This window comes from Tenrec ecaudatus, chromosome 1 (assembly GCF_050624435.1).
Source record: "Tenrec ecaudatus isolate mTenEca1 chromosome 1, mTenEca1.hap1, whole genome shotgun sequence".
NCBI lineage: Eukaryota > Metazoa > Chordata > Mammalia > Afrosoricida > Tenrecidae > Tenrec > Tenrec ecaudatus.
This window is the reverse complement of record NC_134530.1, coordinates 77645711-77669891: the sequence shown is the minus strand read 5'-3', so window position 1 is coordinate 77669891 and position 24181 is coordinate 77645711. Positions and strand designations below refer to the sequence as shown.

The 24181-nt window shown below is 43.8% G+C and overlaps 2 protein-coding genes across 2 annotated transcripts in view; one reads left to right on the top strand and one right to left on the bottom strand.

Moving 5' to 3' along the window:
* Positions 1 to 1442: 1442 nt before the first annotated feature.
* Positions 1443 to 19312, bottom strand: PRPF38A (pre-mRNA processing factor 38A). The gene is made up of 10 exons (XM_075556148.1): positions 18996 to 19312; positions 17478 to 17637; positions 13702 to 13823; positions 11680 to 11765; positions 5367 to 5477; positions 3285 to 3397; positions 2692 to 2718; positions 2510 to 2607; positions 2108 to 2156; positions 1443 to 1638 (listed from the first exon to the last, which is right to left on the bottom strand). The coding sequence occupies exons 1-10, from the start codon at positions 19123 to 19125 to the stop codon at positions 1596 to 1598; spliced, it is 939 nt and encodes a 312-aa protein (XP_075412263.1). The 5' UTR covers positions 19126 to 19312; the 3' UTR covers positions 1443 to 1595.
* Positions 19313 to 19502: 190 nt separating this feature from the next.
* The window catches only part of ORC1 (origin recognition complex subunit 1), a 30715-nt gene continuing 26036 nt past the window's right edge, over positions 19503 to 24181 (top strand). Inside the window, exon 1 of the mRNA XM_075556043.1 lies at positions 19503 to 19639. The gene's annotated coding sequence lies outside the window, so the exon portion shown is untranslated. The remainder of the gene's footprint in view (positions 19640 to 24181) is intronic.

The following is a 24181-nucleotide window of genomic DNA, read 5'->3' as shown; positions in this document are numbered from 1 at the left end:
ATGTTTACCCTACGATCTGATACTGAAGACAATTGAAACAAGTGACTGTCCTGTGACAGGGCAGTTGGTCTTCAGTTCCTGCTAAGATAAGTGTGAAGAAAACCATACAATAAATTTCCTCATTTTTAAAGGAGGAAAGTATAAGAAACTGCTTTAATAAAATCAATACCATTTTGTCATCTTAGACCCTTTGGCTGTTTTTTGACATTCTCAACATTCTTTTATGATACATGTCAGTTTTCAATTGCTGGCTGTTTTGGTGGTGTTTACATGTATTTCCAGGGCAATTTCATCAAATTAAACTTCTTCCACAGTCAGCGAAAACTGGGGCTTGCCTACTGTCTGGTCTTTTTGTAGATACACCCTACAAAGATGTGCTGCCTTCAAGTTGATTTTGTCTCGGGGCAACCACCACAAGTGCACTAAAATCGAACCGTGCTCCAGAGCTTTGACCAGCTGTTTTTTTGTTTCTGACATGTGGACCGCCAAGTGTCCTTTCCCTGAGGTGCTTCGAGGTGGACTAAGCTAGGTCAGTAAGCACACAACTAAAACACCACACAGGATTCCCAGGTATCCTAAAAGAAACAAACAAAATCCCAAACTCACTGCCATTGAGTCTGAGTCATATACAGTCGGGTTTCCAGGAGTAAAAGGCTTATCTTTTTCTCGGAGCAGCTGGTGGTTTCAAATGGCTAACCCTGTGGTTAGCAGCCGAACAAGCAGCCCATTATGCCACCAGGGCTCAGCAGATGTACCACAGCTGTCTAAAATTAAACTTGTTATGCAGAATACATTTTTCTTTTTTTAACTACCACCACACTCTTGATGAAACTTGGTCGCTTCCTGCAGTGAATGACTACGCTGTCTACTTAATAAAATTATGTCTGACAGTACACAATAATCTCTACCAAACCTTTTCAGTCCCATTGCTCCATTATTACTGAATAGGTTAAGATAAGGTAACACTTGTTAAGATAAAGGTTTTATTCCTCGATCCTGGAATTCAAGTCTACTGGGGAAGAACAAACAACTGTTTTAGGATGCAAGGGAGAAGGCTTTTAAGTGTTCCTGTTTGTTTACCTGTTGTTCCATGACAACGGACTAAGAGATCCAGGATGAGGAGCCTTATATTTGAATGTATTGTTTCTGACAAGCTGTTAACAACTCAGTGTACGTATTATCACTTGCTGCTGATTAAAAAAAAAGTTGATATGTCCTACGGAATTGATCTCTGTGAATAACAACACAAATCCCAGATGACTCACAGGAGATCATCACTAAGCAAAATAAAGGAAAATGGGAATTTGTGTGTCATGTTAAGTAAACAACAAAAGATCAGCATATGGTCACATCCTTTGTCTTCCCCGAGTACGTGCATGCACGCGCGCGCACACGCACACAAATTCCCTCCCACCCTCAAATTTAATTGCTACAGTCAAAGGTGAGTGTATAAAACCACTTTCTTTTTTCAAAAACTGGAAAAATTTTCAGTAAGAAAAAAATATTCTTATAGCTGCCTAGGGAAGGAATCTTAATCCCTCCACAGACAGATAATCTCATATCCAGCGGAGGACACGTGGATGAAACTCAGTCCATTACTCATTCCCTCGCCGGCTCTTCTTGTGGCTTTTCTTAGACCTGAAATGACAGCACACACACACACAGCATTAAATTCAGCAGCTGTTCAAGGACTGCGGACACTGAACAGTTAAAATATTACCTGGTATGCTTCATATCATCTTAAAACAACCCTGTGAGTTAGGCATTACTATATTTTTTTTAAATATCCCATTGAGGAAATGACCTGAGGGATTTTAAGAGTACACCCAAGAGTGTATGATATACAAAGATTTCTGAGGAATGTTCATTGAAAAGTAAGGTCCCTGAACTGATTTGGTCTCTTTAGAGAACAAAGCCCATCATGCCCTGCCCTTTCACTGTCCAAACATGTAACAGCACAAGGAAAAAAATTCCTAGGGATATAAGCCGGTTTTGTCCTGAAATCTCCCCGCCCCCCACCATTAGAACAATGCAAATAGTGATTGACTGGAATTTTAATTTCTGAATTAAGAGTTAATTTGTTAACATGACACAGGCCATTACGTACCTTTCAGGGGACTTTGAGTGGCTCCTGTGTCTATGACTGTGGTGGTGACCTGAGGAAGGAAAGGTGAGTGAATGAGCAGAATTATACCCTCTTCTCTTCAAATACTATCATTGTCACCTCCTCCAATCCCTTCCCCTGTACTGTTGGACCTACTTGGGACCACCTCTGTGAACTGACGGTGAATTACTAGTGAAGTCATTTCATAAGCAGATCACTAACCTCATGCTGGATTTTCACCATTACTCTGTGGAATTTAGCCCTGTTATTTGAGATGAAGAAACTGAAGCTCATCATATCAGTACAACTAGGAAATGACGAGATTCTTACCCTGGTCCCTCTGCTGCTGGACAGTAAGAGGCTAACTACTTACTCTCTTCCATTTGTTGGTGAAGACAACGATACCTGGGGATTTGGAGCGGGATCTGTGCCGGCGATCGCGGGACCTACTGCGGTGCCGTCTTGGACTCTTGCTCCTATGTCTTTCTCGGCGCGGGGAAGGGCTATGAAATAGACTGGTTACAACAAACAACACACAACCCACCGCCCCCAAACCCTGTCCTTCAGCACAAAGATGAATGGCCTACCTCCTCCTCTTGGGAGACCGACTCCGCCTATAGAGAAAAAGATGGAAATTGCTTAGTTGCTGCCTTGGATGTTCTAGATTAAGTTGGTTGGTCCCTATTCTTCCTTATTTCTGTGTCCATGTCCTTTGCACTCTAATTTGGTAGCACCTCCGGCTCATAACTCTGGGATTGGCCATTTGACTTGTTTTGGTGAGCTATTTGTGACTGTGATGCAAGTAGATGACGGACAAACACCAGCATGACAGGGCTTCTTTGCCAATGAACATAGTTATTGTTAGATCATACCCACAGGATGAAAAGACGTATGAAGAGGTGAGTTGCTTTAAAGACCCCAGCTATGGCCATCGTAGACCAGCAAACAGACAAAACATGGGTAAACCCAGCTTTACTAGAAAGCTGCCCAACTTGCGTTCAACTTAAATTGCTGACTGTAGACTTGGTGAGCAAAAATGATTATTTGTCATTAATGTTTTGTGCTTCTAGGTAAGTAATCCATTGGGCAAACAAACTGGGCACTTTTCTTCCTTTAGTGTGAATCTGTGGGCTGCAGTGCTGAAGGACTCCCTGGAAGAGGTCAGTGTGTAGGGCCTTACCTTCTGGGAGACCGGCTCCTACTCCTCCTGTAGCGCATCGTGGGAGAGCGACGGGGCTTGTCCAAGTCTCTGTAGCTTCTCCGGCGGTGATCAGGTGAGGGCACTCTCTCCAACTGGAAAGGATGGATGTGTCAGCGATGGGCACAGGTAATGCTCTCACCCACCGTATTTCAAAGTCCTTCCTTAAATGACTAACACAGTAACTGAGTTCACATCACAAGGTAATCCTACAAAATATCATCAAGTTTCCAATAATCTTACTCCAATGTTAGTAGTATTTTAGGACCGTGTGATTGATATGAAAGAGAAATACCTACTTTAAGAAGGTGGATTTCCAATTTGCACCTCCTCCTAGTTAAGTGCCATCAAGTCAGTTCCGACTCATAGCAATTCCATGGACAACAGAGAGAAACAATTCCCAGTCCTGAAGCATCCCCACCATTTCTATTTGAACATCATCTGAGGTTCTAAAATAACTTCATTTAAAGTATAAAATTATTAAGGTCAAATACAAACAGTATTTTAAACGGTTTCCCTGAATTCTGCCAGCTGAACAGGCCTGACCAACCCAGTAGCAACGAATGTGGGTACACTCGCAGCACAAAATATTTAACTCAGGTTAAAATGGTAAAAAAATAAATCAAAAACAAGATTTCTCTTTGTCAGACTGGATTTTACAAAGGATCCTCTTAATGTAGAACATCTAAGACCGATGGTAGCACACAGGGTGGTCTCTCAATTAGGAAAGGTCTTCAGGTACCCACTCCCTTTGAGAACACACCTCCAGAAAAGAATGGGATGGGGGTGCCTGTGAAACGAAGGGCTACGGCCAGAGCAGCAGGAATAGCTGGATTTGAGCACAGGTGCCCAAATCTACGATCGATCGATACTTTTTAGGAAAGATGAGCCTTGCTTAGATCTCAAGGCGCGGAAGGAAGAGCCTAGGGATTCAAGTGCTAAACTTAAAAAACCTAGTTCGTGTTCTAAGTACCAATAGAAACAAATTCTTTTTTTTTGGGGGGGGGGCGCACATTTTCCCCTCCAAACTTCACTTCTTTAATAATTTAGGGCCACAGGAGTCTTTACCAAATTCAAGCAATGAGCTGCTTAAAAAGAATCTTGGAACATACAAGGCAGCAAGACTCCATGATTGAGAGACAGCAGGAGCTCCAAGGCACAGGTTCACACCCCAGGACCAACATTGAGCTGACGGATAGAGTATGTATGTGAAGTGTTTACACAAAACAAATGGCACACAACACAAAAAGAACCATGCAGGACAGAAAAACTAAGTAATGGAAACAATATGAATGAAACGGCAAGACACAGCAGGTTAAGTGCAAGGGTGGACAAAGTGAGAAGACAAAAAGCATGAAGGACCTGGCGATCCGTCTGGTGGATAGAATGATCCCAGTAAAAACCAGTGCCATTGCATCAACTCAGACTCCTGGCTATGCCTGTGTGTCAGAGTAGGACTGCCTTTTAGCGAGTTCTCAAAGTAGACTGCCAGGCCTTCTACAGTGTGTCTCAATAGAACGGTCGCCCAAACCAAAACCAAGTCACTGCCATGGAGGTGACCCTGATGCATGGCAAGCCCAGACAGGGCTTCTGAAACTTTATAAACCTTTGACCGAAGCAGACAGCCTCATCCTGTGAACAGCTGGTGGGTTCAAACCACCGGCCTATGGTTAGCAGCCCAACATTTACCAGATAGCACCACCAGCTGATTATTTTAAAATGCTATATTAAAAAAAACCCAAAATGTAGTTAACGATAGAGTTTTTCAACATACAAGCCATGGCATTAAACATAGAGAAGTGAAAAAATTATTCACAGTCCTAATCATCCAAATATATTCAAGGCTAATCATTATTACTACTTAGAAGGGAAAATAACCTGCACACGATTATACTGCCATAAAATAGCAGCACTACGAAGCCAGCTCTGACTCTCAAATATACATTCCTAACAAATGTTACTTTGTTTAAAGAAAGGTAGTAAAAGTCTGAAAACCAAAACAAAGTACAATTCCCATCCCTCCCAATATTCCTTGTCAGCCCTTAAGCTCCCAAGTTGCCTGACCTTCTCATCTTCTTCTTCTTCCTCTTCACTGGACTCCACGTCATCCATGTCCTCTTCTAGGGCACTAACCCGAGGCTCCAATTGTTCTGCTTCTTCCAGCACATAGCGCTTCTGCAGAGAATGAAGGTAGAGTTAGGGGTTGTTACGTTCTGAAGCGGTTACTAGGTTTCGGTACTGATAAATTAGTATTGCACAGCCACCAACTGCTCCTCAAGGAGATGAGGCTGTCTACTCTTGTAAAGAGCTTCAAGCCGCGGGGTGGTTCCTTCCCTGTCCCATAGGGTTACTGTGAGCTAGAACAGATGCAATGGCAGTGAGTGAGCGAACAAATAGAGGCAAAGCTAAAAAGGACATTTCCCTTTTTCTGCTGGATTACCAATGTGTATAAGCAAAGCCTAGTACCAAAATTATAAGCCACCAAGTTCATGGTTGGTGTCTCAACCATAAGAGGCACTGGGGCTCAGCCCAGTTTGGGGGCTGCAGAATTCCTTGTGTCCTACTCTATAGTGCTAACTTCCAAAGAAAGGGCACTGAAAATAACTCATCGCTCGCTTCTGTTTTCTTTTTGCATGTGACTTGGGGTACTTACAGAGCGACCAATGATCTGAGAAGCAAAGGTGAGTTCAGATTGCAAAAGTGGTCTGGATGGGAATTAAGATCCCTTACCATTTTCCTTTGCCAAAGACAGACTATTGCATGGTCTAGATTGAAAATCTTATAACCTGTTTATAATCCTTAGAGCTAAGGATTCAAAATCTGCAAAATCCTTTGATGGTGGGGATATGAGACAGAGAGACCACTTAGTGAAGTCAGCTAGAGGAAAGGGGCTCTGAGGATCACCAGCTTGGGCTCTGGAACTGTATCCAGTATCACCACAGGCCCACCAGGCTCAGAGACTGGGGTCAATGTGTTGATTCAGGAGTATTGGTGTTTAATAGACTGAACTAAAAAAACCGAACACTGTCACAAGTCGATGCTGACTCCGCGGTCCTAAAGGTCAGGGTAGAACTGTCCCTGTGAGTTTCTGAGGTCTCACTCCTTCTGGAGTAGAAATCAGTTTTCTCCTGTGGAGAACCGGTGGTTTCAAACTGCTGACTTAGCAGCCCAGTTTTCCCCCATTATGCCACTAGAGCGCCTGGAAATAGACTGAGAATATGTGCATATTCCAGAACCCATGTCAGGGCACACTGGAAGTTCCAACAGTGACCTACACGTTGCTTAATAGCAACAGAGACAAAAGAATCACTCCATTCAAGACAGACTGAGGTACATGCCAGAGCGCACCTCTCAAGGATCTGAAAACATTTCAGGCAGATGTCAATTTCTCTCATTTGAACAAAAACTAAACAAACCCACCGCTGTCAAGTCAACTCCGACTGATGATCCCAGTGTGTGTGCTGCAGGGAGAACTGCTGCATAAAGTGTTCTTGGCTGTAATTTTTAGAGCAGATCGCTAGGTCCTCCTTCTGTGATTCCACTGGATGAGTGTGAACTGCCAAACCAGTTTGAGCGCCACTTCTACGACAGTAGTTGAGGGCTTAATACATTCTTTCTCTGTGGTCTTTTCTTCCAGAATCCACACAGACCCTCCACTTGTATTAACTGGCTGGGCTTTCGAATTCTTGGCTATAACCATATTGCATAATGGAAGTTTTAATTTCTTAACTACATTCCTAGAGGCAGGCAGTACCAAACTGGCTGCGGATCTCAGCTACTGGAGTCCGCAATAAGCGACTGCAAGGACTGGCTCTGTTCATTATGACACTCGTTCCCAGGTCTTACTGTGCAGGACTGCAGCTGAGTACTCGTCAGCTCCTTTCTATCCAACTGTTCTGCTGGCTCATGCAAATTCAGCAACACCCACTCATCAAGTATCTGCAATGTATCCAATTCTCTATTTGAAAGTTTCAAGTTTAAGTTGTTGTGATCTCATTAATCTTTAAGTGATCACCTTTTGCTTTCTATCTAGCAAGGACACCCCCACCTTGCAGATGGTGCACAGTGAAGCGCTTCAGGGTGACGGCGCAGCAGTAACATCAACAGGCACACTCACTTCACTGTGCTTTGCAGATACTACCGTGTCTTTGGCTTTTTTTCTTTAAATAAATTGAAGTCCTGTTGCAACCCTGTGTCAAGCAAGTCTCTCTCTGTGTCACTTCGCCAACATAACATACGCTCATTTCGCGTCTGTGTCCCATGCTGAGATTTCTCACAATCACTTGAACTTCTTTATAAGCTAAAGATACTAAGGTAGGGTGTAAGTATAAACTTTGTAGTTGCTGAGACACACCAAAACATAGTGTGATTCACTTACTGCAGAATTTACTTCACTGCAATGATTGGGAACCAAACCACTCTCTCACCAGGGCATGCCAGTGGGAGTTTGATTGTTTTAAACATGTGCCATTTCCAACACCACCTCTGAGACCTTTTAGTTAATGCTGGCAATTTCAACACTTACAGATGTGCACAATCAGAAAGAGTAAAGCTCAAAAAGCCAAGGATCCTTAGTAGGTAACTATCTCGGTAGAGTTTTTAATATATGTTTTTACAGTTTAAGATATACAGTATACAAAGGAGCTTCAAAAAGCACTGAGTGTTGACCGTGGGCATGCATTATAGCTTTCTATTCGTCCCTAAGCAACCAATAATGTACTTTTGTCACTATCTTTTCTAACATTTTACATGAATAGAATTGACAGTATATTACTGTTTTGTCTTCCTTCACAGCTTACTTGAAAACTAATCCACGTTGATGCACTATCAACAGTTGTTGTATGTTTTACTAATCAATAGTATTATACTGTACACTAGACATGCCACACGCTGTTTGAATCATTCACTGTCGACAGACCTAAGCAGTACAATAAATTACTTAACGTGGCTCCTGTCATCTCTGTAACTCACACTAAGCAATCTTTTCCGGATGGGTCTGGGTTAGAGAAGATGAGGTAACATACTGATAGGATTCAGTGGTGCATGTAAACAGGGCTCAACTGTGATTGCCATCTTGCTGCATATTGGCATCTCAGAAGTGTAGGAGGGAGCGGTAATCTTACTACCAGCAAGAGTGGAAAGGAACGCATTCCTTGACACCTAAGATCCCTGCACACAGAAACCTCCTTCACCTGGAGGCAGCTTGGTCATCAAGAGCGACAGAAGTGCAGGGGCAGCAGAGCCCAGCGCCAAAGCATGAGATGGAGCAGTGGACTTCCCATGCCACAGAGCAAGTACAACTGAGTGCTTTGGGGTGGGAGACTAGTTTGGTGAGTAGGGTACATCTGGGTACTTAATTGGGGGAGCTGACCCACAGAGCTGGAGCTGAGTGCACATATGGGTTGATGCTTAATCGCATGCCCCTTGGGCATTTATTGCTAGCCCTGAAAGAGCTTTCTAACATGGCCTGAGGAGGGAGAGGCCAGGCCAAGATGCTGAGGGCCAGAGAGAGGTCTACCAGTAGGCACAGCAAAGAAACAGACTTCACTGAACAACCATATTCCGAGCACTTTCACCTGAATTATAACTTGCTAACTAATAAAGCCCATAATCACCAACATCATTAGTGAGTGCTGTTATCAGGGGAAAAAGGAATGCAGGGGGGAGGCCAGTCTGACCTCTGCCCTGTGGCAATCCGTCTTGAAAGCAAGAGGTCAGATGTGGCCCGACTGCCCACTACAAACATAGCAATTAGGACTATTTATGTACAAAGGTACTTCAAAAAGTTAGTGAAGATAATGACATTTCCCCCACCAATTTGTTGAAATAGCTTATATGTAGGTCTTTGCATCTTTCTGAAGGCATGTGCCTTCATGTCCCTTTAGCCATACCTGGGAGTAAATATGTAGGCTGGGTGTACGGTTCACTTTTTAAAGACTACATCAAAGCTTTTCACAGCTGCATCATTTGAAATCGGAGTTCCTCTGTAACCTCATCAACACTTTGGTATGATCAGTCTTTTTCATTTCAGACATTCTAAAAACTATTACCATGGGCTTTATTTCCTTATGATTAACTCTTCAGAGTGGTTTTATATGTGCAGATTAATGACCTGCTATGTATCTTGCCCTTTGCTAAATTTTTCCATTGGGTTGTCTTATTATTATTATTGTTAAACTGAGTCTGGAGATTCAAGGCCTTTGTCAGATGTTATACACACACAAGAAGACTTCAAAAAGATTATGAGAAAATGTAATTAAAAGATAATTAAGATTTTACCATAAACTTTTTAAAGTCTCTGGAGAGTCTTCCTTCCTGTGAGTTTCCATTTTAATTTTGTAACTACCTTTTGAAAAATAAATTTCTATTTTTAAAAAAAAGGCCACTTATTTTCTTAAAATTATGTTTTGTGTGTCTCATTTTGCGAAACCAATGTCACTTACACTTTCTCCTGTTTTCTTTAGGAAGTTTTATAGTCTTGGCATTTACACTTCAGTCTCCTTCAAGTTGGTTTTTATATATGATTTAATGGTAGAGTCATTTGTGTACATTTGGCTATACAACCATGAGGAAAAGATCACCCTTTCTCAATGAAAGCCTTTCTCTGACATGGCTGTAGAAAACCGACTGATCACCTTAGTGCAAGTGTTCCTGGTCTCTTTTGTTCCATTCACATATTGGTCTGTATGCTGTTACAACGCTGTCTTGGTTACTACTGCATTTTAAGTAAAAGCAGACACTGTTAGTCTGACTTTGTCTTTTTTCAAAGTTGTTGTAGATATCCTAGATCTTTTGCATTTTTCATACAAATTTTAGAATTATCTTGTCAAGTACTACAAAAATTTATTGGAAAAAGAGAAAAAAATCTATTGGAATTTTGACTGGGATTCACATTCAATCTCTAGGTTAATTTTGAGGAAGTGGATATTTCAGCATTGTTATGTCATCTTCCTCAAACATTTAGAGCTTCTTTAACATTTCTCAGTAAAGGCATGTTTTGTAGCTTTAAGCATAGATGTGCACATCTCTTGATGTTTTAATAGCATTTGAAAGTCAAATTTAAAATTTTTACTGTTCATGGGTAATTTGTAGAAATAAAAGTGATTTTTGTAAGATTGGCCATATATCCCATAATTTTGCACAAGAAAATTTATGGATAAACAAAGTGCTATATTTATACAATAAAATGCCAATTAGCAATAAAATGGGAATAAACTATAATAGATGCAACATGGATAAATAATCATGCTGAATAGGGACAAAATGGCATTAAGAGTACACACTTTTAAATTCCAAAATGTAAACTGATCTATTTTGTCAGCTAGGTGCACATCAGTGGCTACTTGAGGCAAGGCCGAGGATAGCAATGGTAGGAATACTAAGTAGTAGTCCAAACACTAAGAAATTTTGGGGAGGTGATGTGATGACAACTTCAGGGATGTACACGTCAAAATGTATCAAACTGTATACTGTAGTATGTGTAATTTATTATCTATAAACTATACCTCAATAAAACCATTAAAAAGGCTTTGTTAAAATGAAATATCAAGGCTGATACCCAATAGCCTAGAGACGGTAACCTAGTTGGAATATGTGGGTTGTCTTTTGTTCTTCTCAGTAGCCATAATATAGTTTCACAGAGCACAGTGTATAGACCACGGAGGTATTCGAATTTCCCCACTTTACAGGGAGAAAATAAAGCCGGGTCCTGCGACCAGTCAGCTCTCCCCTAGGGAAACACGGAGCTCTTCCTTCCCCATTTGGTGATCTCTCTTATGGCTAGCCAACAGACCCACGTTCCCTTTGTACTGTCCAGAGTAACTTTCAAATCATACTCTGAAACCCTTATTAGAAGGCGCCGACACGAACTCTCATGAGTCACTGGGCTAGGGAAGTGGGAGGATAAAGGGGAGGGTTAAGGAGTGTGAGATTTCAGTGTATTCCATTCTTGGCCCTCTTAGCCCATCCATTCTTCCTGTTTTATATTTTGGACTTTTTATATAAAAAATCACCTGGAAAACTGCTCACAAAGCTCAAAACCATTACACAAGCTGTAATATGCTTGACGTAGCTTCCTATAGAAGAAAGCTTTCTTGTGTTAATTATTCATTCTTAAAGCCCCACCTTTAGGACGCTTACGTCTGCTGTCCGCTCACTGTCCACGTGCACATTGTTAGCACAGCCATGAGGACAGCATCAACTTGCTGGCAGTGAGCTGGTTTGGTTTACGAGATTTATGGCCTCAGCCTTGGGGGCTTCCAAAAGCTGGTGGGAAAATTCTGTTTTATTTTTGTTCCATTTTTCCAGGAACTATTTGAAGACCCTCCATCTGTCTTGTAGTTAAAGGCAACTCTGGTAAGAGACCTGTAGTTCTTACCTGTAGTCGGGGCAGAATAATGTCACAGACTCTCTCACTATGTAGTAGCTCATCAATAAACTCGTCCACATGCATCAGTTCAAATTCTGAAAGAAAAATCAGTTCAAGTAATTTTTAAATTAGATATTTAGAAAGCAAAAAATGTGTATATTTGTATGCCAAATATCTAACAGAACACTTGGTCTATAAAGTGTGAATTCTCTGCTGCTTCCCCTCTTCCTGCATAGTCATTAGACAAGCTACAGCAGTGGGGTCAATTACACAGAGGATACTACTGTCAAACCTGGCCTCAACCTCTAGTCCACCTTGCCTTGTCATCACCACTTACCTTCATTCAGCCCTCCATACAGATGCCGTCTTTGTGCTGGGCCACTCCTTGCAGCGGGAGGAAGGGATGGATGAAGCTGCTCTGAACACTGAGAGTCATACGCAGGAGCAGCAGCAGCGGGAGGAAGGGATGGATGAAGATGCTCTGAACACTGAGAGTCATATGCAGGAGCAGCAGTCTGGGATCACGTAGGAGTTATGTGCTGGGATAAATCATGTAACTCTAGGGCAGTTTTCTCACAGGAACTCATTATGTCTAACTCTAGAACACGGATCTTACATGGTTCATAGACTCATCACTTTGGAGCATTCACACAGTAAATATTATCTTAGTTTGGTGGTTCTTGACTAGGGACAGTTCTGCCTCCCAATTAGAGAGATACTACAGGAGCCCCGATGGCTAGTGGTTATGAGTTGGGCTGCTAGCCTCAAGGTCAGTAGTTCAAAACCACCAGCCGTTCTGTAGGAGAAAAATGAGGCTTTTTATTTCCATAGTCTAGGAAACCCACAGGGGCAGTTCTACCCTGTCCAATAAGGTCGCCCTGAGTTGGAATTGACTCGAGGCAGCAAGTATGGTTTGGGTTTGTACTAGTGTCTAGTCGGCAGAGGCCAAGATGCTGCTTAGCAGACTGCACTGCATGGGCTAGCGCCCCATCACAAAAAACAATGGTTCTCAACCTGTGGGTCATGACCCCTTTCACAGGGGTTGTCCAATTCATAACAGTAGTTATGAAGTAGCAACAAAAATAATTTTATGGTTGGGGGGTTACCACAACATGAGGAACTGTATTAAAGGGTCACAGCATTAGGAAGGCTAGGAACCACTGACAAATGAGTTCCTGTCCTCAAATGGCCAGTCTGAGAAACCTGTCTCAGATTACTAGCATCACAAGTTAAGTGAGCTGCATTAGGTCCACGGCAATCTGATGCAGTGTATGATCTCCAGTAGGGAGCACGTACCTGACTCCGCACTAGTCCACAGTACCGGGTCTCAAAAAGTTCATGGAGACACGCAATGAGGAGATCATGGACTTTCCCCACAAACTTTTCTAATCCCTTTAGTATTTGTTCAATGAATGAACTAAGAAAGTATAATTCCAAATTCTTAACATTTAACTGTTCATATGCAGTTGTGAAACATAATTCCTTTGTTAGGACGCTAGGTGATCACAAGAGAAAAGGTTTTTATTACAATTTCCCTGAATCCCACTTTACCATAGAAATTATTGCTTTAAAAAGTAGGGAGGGCTCCCTCTTGGATACACTTAGTACTTTTCTATCTGATTCCTACCTAAGGATGAGTATCGTCAGTCTACAAACTAGAAAGTGAAATATGGAAAGTGGCCTTTATCTCGACGGGTTGAAGAAGGCTTTTCTGGGGAAAGTCAATCTGGAGCCAGGCCCTGTGGTGTGAACAGTGACTTGACTTGCAAAGCACTCACAAAGGCATGAAGTCCCCTGACAAGTTCAAGGAAGATGAGATCAGTGTAGCAGGAGCAGATGATGTAAGACAGGCAATTTAAAAAAGGCACAGTCAGAAAGGTAGGCAGATAGGAGAAGTCTGGGTAAGTCCAACCGAATTAGGAGTCTCCTGGAACACTCCCCTGAGTGAGGTGGGAAGCTGGGGGTGAAGACGGGGAAAGTCACGGTATATGTGACCATGTGAGGAATCAAGAGACCTGGCACCATGCTTACCCCCATTTCGGTTTTGGCTCTTGATTTTCCGATAGTCGTTGTAGAGAGGCTCCAAGTACTTGTAACAGTCGATTGCTGTGCCTGTCAGCCTCATGTAAAGGGCCCCCAACATGCGGACATACCTGAAAGATACACACAGGTGAAGCAACACACCATCCAGAGAAGCTTCTGAGTTTACCACTGTATTTTCTTAGTTCTTACAATAGTATTGATAACAACTTCCTTTTTCTTCTCTTTGCAGCTGGAAAAGCTGCAACTTTCAAGCCAGCATGAAGTGGCAGAAACATAGCTAAAATGTGGAGATCAAGGTTCAAGTTCCTACTCCATCACTTGCTGTGGGAACTTGCTAAATTGTCAGTTTATATCACCTGTAAAATTAGCATAAAAATGTATTTACCTCACAGGATTATTGTAGGAATCACACATGCTTTTGAATGTGATAACATTAGTAGTATACAGACATGAATATAAAAAATTTGCTGCTAGGAATTTTTATATATTCATGTCTGTGTAGTAATTCTAAAAAATGCCAAAGTGCCTGGGTTCAAATTCTGACTCTGTCACTCACTTAGTGACACTTGACAAGTTATGTTCTTAATCTCCGTAAAACGGAGATGAGAATAGGATCGAATTTATTCGTGTATTAAATGAGCAATGTGTGTAAAGTGTCAGACATGGTACATAACACAATATGTGTTGATGTTTTAGGAACAATTGTGAGGGCAGCACAGGCCCATGCAGTGTTCTAGTCTGTTGTGTAGAGGGTTATATGGCTTGGAGTTGACTCAATGGCACCTAACAACAACAACTTCGTTTCCTAAGATTTCTTCTATATCCAACCACAGGCTCCAATTTTCACTTGGACTAACTAGTAGCTGCCTTGCTCTAAGCGGTCCTTATTCTAGCATGCTGTGCCAAAATTCATGCTCAAGCTGTTAAAAATGGCCACCCTTTCGTTCTTTCTTCCTTTCACATACTTCATATAACTTATTGTGAGCTCTGCCTTTAAAATACAAGCCCATCTGGCTCCTCGTGCTCACCTTCACTCATTAGTCGCCCTAGCCGGCGGTTCCTCTGCTCGAGGTAGGCCTGCCTGTGAAGGTTCCCACCCGCAGAGCATTTTCTGACTATCTGACACAAGGTGACTAGTACGGGGTAATTACAAACAGAGTCACTAGGGTACAGTGGCTAAGGACACTGACTGGGGTTGAATTGCCTGCATGGAAATCCCACCTCTGTCCAGTCTCGTCTGTAAGATCAGGACAACAGCACACTATGGGGCAGTTTACTGTGATAATTAAGAATATGAACTCTAGGACCAGGCTGTCCAGATACCAACTCTGGAACTTACCAGCTTCATGGCCCTGGGGAGGTTACTTATAGACACTGTGCCTCAGTGTTGTTATACATGCATTTTAAAGGATGAGAAAGACTGCGAGTCCTAATATGGAGACTCTCCAAGATCTATTATTAAATAACAAAGGAAAGGGCTTGAGTGTACAGCATGCTATAATTTGTATACAAAGATATAAAACACAGTGATCTCTTTGTCTATGCATGAAATTCCTGGGAGGAAATATAAGAAGCTGGTAATATTGAATTGTTCCACATAAGAAAATCCCATGACCCGAGGGCAGTGAGGGAAAGGAAACACTTCAGTAAATGAATATTAAACCATAAGGCATTATGTATTAAAAGGGGAAAGCAATGTTTATTCTTGCTGTAATGCAATCTTGAGGTTTTCCTTAGCCTCTATATTTTACTCAATGACAGGGAGTATTTTCTATTCATTGCCAACTCCAGACACTTCTTTTCCTAAAAGTTTCTTGTTGCAAACTGTACAAGTTGTTCAAACATCACATTCTAAATAACTGATCTTCCCTGGCGAAAGTTGCTTTCCTTCCGCTTTCTTAACTTCAGGTGTCAACAAGATTACATTTTCATTTTAGAACAATCATTCAAGTCTTGAAAGAATGAGATTGCAATTAGAGATCACTAAGTAGACTCGAGGGAGTAATGATAAAGCCAGAATTGAGAAACTGAAGGAGAAAAGGACAAATTCAGATGACAGCTATGATCACCTTGTCTACCTATGAGGGCCTGGCAGGGAGCACTGAATTTAGCAACATAAAAAGAACCAGAGAAAACAAATATGCCAAGATTCTCATAATGATTGCTTCTGAAAGGTAAGATTATGGAATTTTGCCCTGTTTTTTAATACTTGGCAAAATTTCAATAATGCATATTTTTGTCTTAAAATCAGCAGACAAGAGTTGGGGGATGGAACTTACTGAAAATAGTGGTTATATGAGTCCTAGGTTTGTGATTTGCTAGAGGCTATTGTCCTTGTACTGCGAGGAGGAGTAAGGTTCCAGTAACATTTTCCCTTCCCCAAGTTTCATCACTCAAACAAGTTCAGCTCCTCTTGAGAGGAATGATGGACATCCCACCCTTCTTTTCTGCTGTTACTGGTGGTGCCACCATGACCCAGCCTGCCATTCAAGCAAGAAATGTAGTCGTCACCCTAGATGCCTTCCTCATCCTCCCACGTTAAATCAACCACAAAATTCTGTTCTTCCACTTTTCAAGTTCCACCTAGCCATGTCTCCTGGAATGGCACTGACCCAGACCCTCATCAACTCTAGCTGGCTGCCAACTCTAGCCTCCGCTCTGGTGTTCCTGCCTGGTGGCTGCCTGTCCACACTGCTGCCAGAGGCAACTCCAACTTAAAATCTCTTCCCAACTTGCCAAAGTTCTCGATAAAGGCCAAACCATGCGTTTCATATAAAAAGTCACTCATCCCTTGGCCCATACCCGACTCTCTCTCAAGTGCCCATTTGATGTCACTAAAACACTTGTTGAGCGCTCCATACATAGTATTCTTTTCCATGCCTCTGCTTCCCTCCTTTTCACGGAGTCACTTCCTCCATGACTCAACTTAATACTTTCTTTCTCTGAAAATCCTGCACACAAGGCTAATTTATCTAGATGCTCATGCCTCCCTACCCTCCTTCCACCACACATCGTCTATACCTCTATGAGCACTTTGCTTCTTAAATGGAAAGCAGAATACAGCAAAGGACAGATCTCTGGAGCTGACTGTGCCACTTACTAGCTTTGTGGCCTTGGGGACATTACATAACCTCTCTGTGACTTAGTTTCCTCACCTATAAATGCAGATAATGAATTTGTAGGATTACTGTGAGGGCTAAAGCCCTGAGAGTTGGCATGTGATAAGCTATTGGAAATGAATAATAATTAGCACAAGTGACATTTTTTTGAGTATTTATACTGTAAAAGGCACTGTTGAGTAGTTTACTTGCATTATCTTCTTAAACTTTTAACATCAATTTTATAAGGAGGTAACAAATGCAATTAAGTAAAATTGAGAAATGTAACTTCTCCAAGGCATAGTCAATAACCGACAGATCTGGACTGCAAGTCAGATCTATCTAATACCAAAGTTCTCTCTCTTCTAACCACACAATGCTGTTTTCTTCATCTTTGGGTGCCCAGGGCCTACCAGCACATTAGGTACTTACATCTACTTAATATGCTCAGTCAATAGTAAAGAAACCCCTTTCTTTGGGAAAAGGTTGCTCTGAAAAAAATAGGAGGATAGCAATGCAATCAGAACAGGCAAAATATACACTCAAAGGCTCAAGAACAAATCCCTTTGGGAAATGAGAGACACTATGCTCATTCCTCTTAACCAAAGTCCAATGCTGAGCTGTCTCACAGACGCGTTTGCATTATCTAGTCAACATTACACTCACTTGAAGTCTTCGTTTTTGATGAACTCTACAATGATATCCTTCTCAGGTTGAATCTGTAGCATCTTCAAGGTCAGACACAGAAAGGGAGTTGGCTTTATGTTGCCGCCATAAACACCACCCACAAACCTTAACTCCATGGCTTTATCGACTACAAGTTCAGCTAAAAAAAGAAAAATAAAATAAAGCGACATCTTAGACACTATAGGAGTTCAGTGTTTCTGATTAAAAGTGGAGAGACATTAGTTCCTAGTTTGGTGCTCAGAGCACTCATCAACACTGGCACTGAAATGGCACCAAAAACATTAACAATAGCAAGTAACAAGGGGCCTTGGGGGCAAAGCCAGTTCCATGTTAGATCACTAACCAGCAGTTCGACCCCCGTGGCCACTCTGTGAGAGAAAGATGATTACAGAGTTATAGCTTGGGAAACCCTATGGGGCAGTTCTACTTAATTGACTCAGAGCAGAAGAGAACGGCGCATCTACTATTGTACTCTAGGAGGGTCATATCCATCAGTTGCTCCACAAGGGAAAAATGAGGCACTTTGCTCCCATAAAGATTTACAATTTTAGAAACCCAAAGAGGTGGTGGCTTCACTCTGTCCTATAAGGTTGAGTTGGAATTGATTCAATGGTAATGTGTTTTGGTTTATAGCCCAAGTACTCTGCCATACAAGTCATTCTATCTTGTCTTTCACAACAAGCCATTGCATTGTTCACAATTTCTAGCACTTTCCCCTATTTCCAGATCAGGAAACTGAAGCCTAAGAAAGATTAAGTGACTTGCTCTGGGGTCACAGTCAGAAAGGTTCGCAGAGCCTGGATTCAAATCTATGTAGTCCAATTTAGAATCCACTTCATCACCATCATGGCTAGGGGGTAGGGGAAGCCTGCAGGATTATAAATTTAACAAAAAACAAACCCAAACTTAAAAGCTAAACAATCTTTGGTAAGCCTCATCTCAGTTACAGAATTACCTCCCAACAGGCTGTCAAAACTCAAACACGACTTGTGTGAACGGTGGCAAGTCCTACACACTCTCTGCTCAGGTCCTAGCTAAGGGCTAGTTTTCGGGAAGCATAACCAACTCTTAAGAGTAATGACTTTATCTGTCTTCTATTATCACTGAACGTGTTGTCTCTAGTGCTCAGCACGGTATGAGTAATGAATGAATTAATAGAGAATTTATGCTAAAAGGAATTTTCGGTCTAACTTCTTAAGCAACATCTCGTTAACGCGACAAAGGGAGTCTTAATAGCGGCCGCAGACATCTCTACTACGGAACCACCGCTGCCCGCCTAACAGACTTGGTGGTGGTGGTGGGTGCCCTCGGGTCTATTCTGATTCAAGGCGACCCGACAGGGCAAAGAGCAGCTGTCGCGTGGGCTGAAATCTTTACGGGAGCAAATCGCCAGGTCCTTTCTTCCGTGGAGCCGCTGAGGGGTTCCAACCACGCACACACCAACTCCTCCCACCCACCCTCGACCGATCCGGCTCCACGTCGGGCGCGCCCGCTCACCTGTAAGCCCGAAGCATTCCTCCTTCCAGTACTTGGACTCGTAGATGCGCGTCCGAATGATCTTCTCCACCAGGTACTGCGGGTTGGTGCCGTGGATACTGTGGGCATCCTTCACTGTACGGTTCGCCATCTTGGGAAGCCTCCGGCTCTAGACCCGTCGGGTCCTTCGCGCGTCACATCCAGGGGCAAAACAACACGAAACGAAACAAAGCCAAAAAGCACACACTCGGAAGCGAACGAAAGAGCTGGAGGAAGCTCTCACTGAACCGCCGAGACGACCATTTTAAAGCCGGAAGTGCGTCGACGGGAAGGACTTCCGGCCGCGCACGGTCGCGCCGCCCGAATCGCCGAAGGCCGCTGCACGTTTCGCCAGCGTTCTGCGTCGCGTCCCCGTGGGTGGGGCGAGCGATCTGATTGGTGGTTTCACGCGGAGACAGCCTGGGGGCGGGGCTACGCCGTTTGGCGCGAAATTTTCTTTTCTCCGCCCCCCCTCCTTGCTTTCTGACTGCTTCCTTCCTGTGAGAGGAGGGCGTCCTGGTGGAGCGAGTTCGGGTTGCTGCAGCCTGGGACCCTGCGACCGCGAGGCGCTGTTGGAATTGGGAACCGAGGGCTGACGCCCAGCCTGAGGAAGCGCCCGGCGCCCGGTAAGTCCGCTGGCTGGCGGCTGACCTGGGGAGAGCCTGTGGGTGCTGGTCTCGGCTTCGCCCCGCAGACAGCTCCCGCGCGTTTCTTACGGGCTGGGGCGCTGGTCGCGTGGTGGTTACTTGTGGGCAGTAGGGTGAAGCCACCGACTGCCCCGCAGGCAGAGGACAGGAGTGCGACTCTGCTGAAGGGAGTCTCGAAACTCAGGGGAGCAGTTCCACTCTGCCCTAGACGGTCGCCGTGAGTCGGCATCGACTCGATGGCAGGGAGTTTGGTTTCAAAGAGCGGTAAGAAGGCTTCAGTTTCCCAGTTTCTAAAATGCTGCTACCGAGACCTCCCTCGGGGGAAGCCGCAAGCCGATGGCAGCGTGGCCCTTCCTGCCTTCATCCGTGGCCCTTGCAGTGAAGGCATTTGCATCTTTTGGAGCAGCATCAGCCCACCCTGTTCTGCGGACGGAGCGGCTGCGTCCGCAGAGAAACATTTCTGCTTTGCTTTTGGTGGCTAAGCGGCCAGGTTCCTCGCCAGGACTTTCTCTAGATGGGCTGCCTTTTTTTTTTTTTAAATCATTTTAAAGGGAGCTCATACAACTCTTATAATCCATACATACATCAATTGTGTAAAGGACATTTGTACATTCATTGCCCTCTTCATTCTCCAAACATTTGCTCCCCGCCCCCCCATGAACCCTTGATAATTTATAAATTATTTTGTCATACCTTACACTGTCCGATGTCTCCCTTCACCCACTGTTCTGTTGTCTGTCCCCTAGGGAGGAGGTTATATGTAGATCCTTGTAATCAGTTCCCCCTTTCTACCGCACTCTACTTCCACCCTCTAAGTATCACCACTCTCACCACTGGTCCTGAAGGGATCATCTTCCCTGGATTCCCGTGTTTCCAGTTCCTATCTGTACCAGGGTACGTCCTCTGGTCTAGCCAGATTTGTAAGGTAGAATTGGGATCATGATAGTGGGGGGGAGGAAGCATTTAGGAACTAGAGTGAAGTTGTGTGTTTCATCGTTGCTACACTATTCCCTGACTGGCTCGTTTCCTCCTCCCAACCCTTTTGGTAAGGAGGTGTCCAATTGCCTACAGATGCGCTTTGGGTCCCCATTCTGCACTCCCTCTCATTCACAATATTATTTTTTTTGTTCTGATGATACCTGATACCAGATCCCTTCGACACCTGATCGCACAGGCTGGTGTGGTTCTTTCATGTGGGCTTTGTTGCTTCTGAGTTAGATGGCCGCTTGTTTGTTTGCCTTTAAGACCCCAGACGCTACATCTTTTGATAGCCAGGCTCCTAGATGGGCTGCCTTTAACTGCTAGGTTCTCAGGCACATTCCCCACACCCTGCTTTTTTTTCTTTTTTGTATTTAGTGGGGGGAAATGTGACAGTTGGGTAAAACAAAACAAAACACTGGTTTTGTATACTGGGCTGTAATAATTAGATACGTGAGTTTCAGCCTGGTCTCCGAAATGGTATGATTAACCACAAGGGCAGAGGTTCAAACCCACAGCTGCTCCTGAGAAGAAGGGTAGATAATTTACTTACATAGCTTCGCCTTAAGTCAGAATGACAGTGGATTTGGGTTTGTTTTTTCCGTCTTGTTAGGTAAATGCCCATGGAGAGCCTAGTTCGCCCAGCCCCTGGGCAAGTAGACGGGGAAGGAGTCCTGGTGGTGTAGGGGATATGCTTCGATCCAAACCACCAGCCGCTCCACGAGAGAAAGATGAGGCTTTCCATTCCCATCAAGGACACTGTGAGTCAGAATCGACTTGATGGAAGCGATTTTAAGTTTTTTGTTTTTGGAGTATGAATCCCCCCAATTTGAATGCAAAGTTTTCTGTGAACTATATGGGTTCTGTAACATTCATACACATGCACAACGCACAGAGAGATAGATACAGTCTCTCACAGGGCCAGTTTTACTCTGTTCTATAGGGTCTGTGTATGTGTGTGTGTGTGTGTGTGTGTGTGTCTCACAAGGGGTTGCTATGAGTCAGCACTGACTCAGTATCCGTGATGTGTGTGCCTCATATATCGTTGCATCCTACAAATAACTGCAGAGGCATGAAGAAGTGAATTTTACCTTTATGCATTTTCTTCACTTAATCCTCAACAATCCTCCAATAGTTCTTGCCACCCATTAGGTGTTTAATATATTACCCCCCTTTTGCAGATACGGAAATTGAGATTGTGTTGCCCTCTTGGTGGCTTGGGCAGCCTAACCTAATATAACAAGCATACCAGGCGTAAGCGCTCTCAGCCAGGCCTTGGCGCCCAGTTTCACTGTCTGGTGAAGTGGTTGGGAGCACAGTCACTGGACTCTGGCTTTAGCATCTTGTGTAACATTGGATGGGATCCTGGGACCTTTCGTTCAGCAAACACTGAGCATCTGCTGTGTACACCGCATTGTTCTAGGATTACTGTGAGGTCATGAGATAGTCAGGAAAGAATTTGGCCCAGCTTTCTGCAGAATTGGCTCAGTAAAGAGAACGATGAGACTGTCTGCCACTGTAAAGATTTACAGCCTCGGAAATCTGAGGGAGCGTTTCCATAGGGTCCTAGGGCAGTGAGTTTCACTGGAGTTTATTATTGTTTTTAACTGCACCTCAATTAACTGCCTCTTGGGTGTGGCCTCTGGGCTGGGTGATCTGTATCTTCCAGATTTCCACTATCTGTGACACTCAGAGCCTGTTGGTGGGTGTCTGCGAGAAGCCAGAGCCTTTGCCTGGCCCAGAGTCAGACTGCCTTCCCACCCCAGCCACCAGGAGCAGCTCTCTGCTAGAGGTGGATGTGATGAAGTGCTGCCCTGGTAAGACGGGGTGGGAGAGGCTCAGCTTTTCTTTGCTGCTGCTTTAGAAGAATGCCTGCTGTTTTTGTACCTGCGGGAAAGTCAGAGTATACAGAGCATAACGATTTTCCTCAAGGAAAATACCCATGGAATATACATAGGGGTGTGTGTGTATACATATATATTCTATACTGATGGCAACAATATCCAGACCCCAAAGCAAGCATTACTCGTTCATTCCAGAAGCCTTTCCCTTCGCTAGGCTGCCCTCCCTTCTGATGTCTAACACCACAGATTACTTTTGCTTGCTTTTGAACTTGATATAGGTAGAAGGAATAGAGTACCCAATCATTTCTTGAGCTCAACTTCAGCTGGTGAGGTTGCTCCCACATTTTTGCAGGCAGGTGTGGTTGATTCCATTTCCCAGCCATGGTGCTGCCAGGAACTTTCCTCTTGATGACATAATGTGTTTCTGTGGAGCACATTCCTTGTGGAGTGGCTGAGTCCTATGGGATGCAGATGACCGGCTGGAGCAGGTACTGCCAATTTCCTAAGGGGTTGTACTAACATGCACTTCTTCCAGCAATGTACGGGAGTTCTGCTTACTCTACATTCAGCCTTCTTGATGATTTTAAAAAACCAATTCATTTCATTCATTCATTAGTTCATTCATTCTATTTTTGACCTCTTAAGTGCCAGGTCCGATCTGGAAGCCCTGGAAATCAGTTAGGAACAGATCAAAAAGGTCCGTCCCTGCCCTTTTAGAAGTTACATTCTAATGTGGGAAGAAAATAAAACAATGATTATTGCCTTGATAAAAAGTGAAATAAAAGTAGTGTGATGGGACATGATTTGGGGGGACTCTGAAGAGGGACAACTTCCCATTGGGTGTCAGTGAAGACTTGAGAAAGTATTACTGGAACACAGAACTGAGCCATCCCTGCAAAAATGTGTAGCTAAAAACAGTAGCAAGTGCGACAGTGTGAGAGCAGTAACTGCCTGGTCTGTTTGAGGTGTGGGAAGCAGGCTGAGAGCAGAATGCCAGGCCGAGAGGGGCTGGTTCTGAATCCATGTAGCCTGCCTTATCCCTGACCTCTCAGCCTACCCTATCAGGGACGGTCACCCACCCTAGCACACATATAGCCACGCCCTGACTGGTTACACTGAGCGCAGCTCAGGGAATATTAGAAAGTGAAAAGTAAGCCCACCAGCCTGTGTGATCATGAGGTGTAGATAGGATCCGGTATCAGGCATCAAAGACCCAAAACAAAACAAACTAAATGCGTTACAATGGGAGGGCAGAGTGGAGACCCAAAGCCCATCAGGAGTTAATTGGATATCCCCTGACAGCCCATAAGGAAGAGAAGAGCCAGTCAGTGTGCAATACAGCACCGATGAAGCACACAACCTTCCTCTGGTTCTTTAGTGCTTCACACACGCACACCCCGACCGACTACCATGACCCAAATTCTATCTTACCAATCTGACTAGACCCAGAACACTAGTACGGATAAGAGCTCTCAACACAGGGAATCCAGAACAGTTAAACCCCTCAGGACCAATAAGGGGAGCGATGATACTAGGAGGATAAGGGTAGCGGTGTGGGAGTAAGGGAGAACCAATCACAATGATCGACATAGGGCCCCATCCCAGAGGGACAGACAGCAGAAAAGTGGGTGAAATGAGACAGCACTCGGCATAAAACACGGAGGGGAAAAAAAGAAGTTATAAATTATCAAAGGGAGGG

Coding starts and splice junctions, on each gene's coding strand:
- PRPF38A (XM_075556148.1), bottom strand. CDS start 19,125: ATGGCGAACCGTACAGTGAAGGATGCCCACAGTATCCACGGCACCAAC. Junction 17,638..18,995: donor GGAATGCTTCGGGCTTACAG/GTGAGCGGGCGC, acceptor TTCTTTTTTTAG/CTGAACTTGTAGTCGATAAA. Junction 2,608..2,691: donor CGGTCTCCCAAGAGGAGGAG/GTAGGCCATTCA, acceptor TCTATTTCATAG/CCCTTCCCCGCGCCGAGAAA.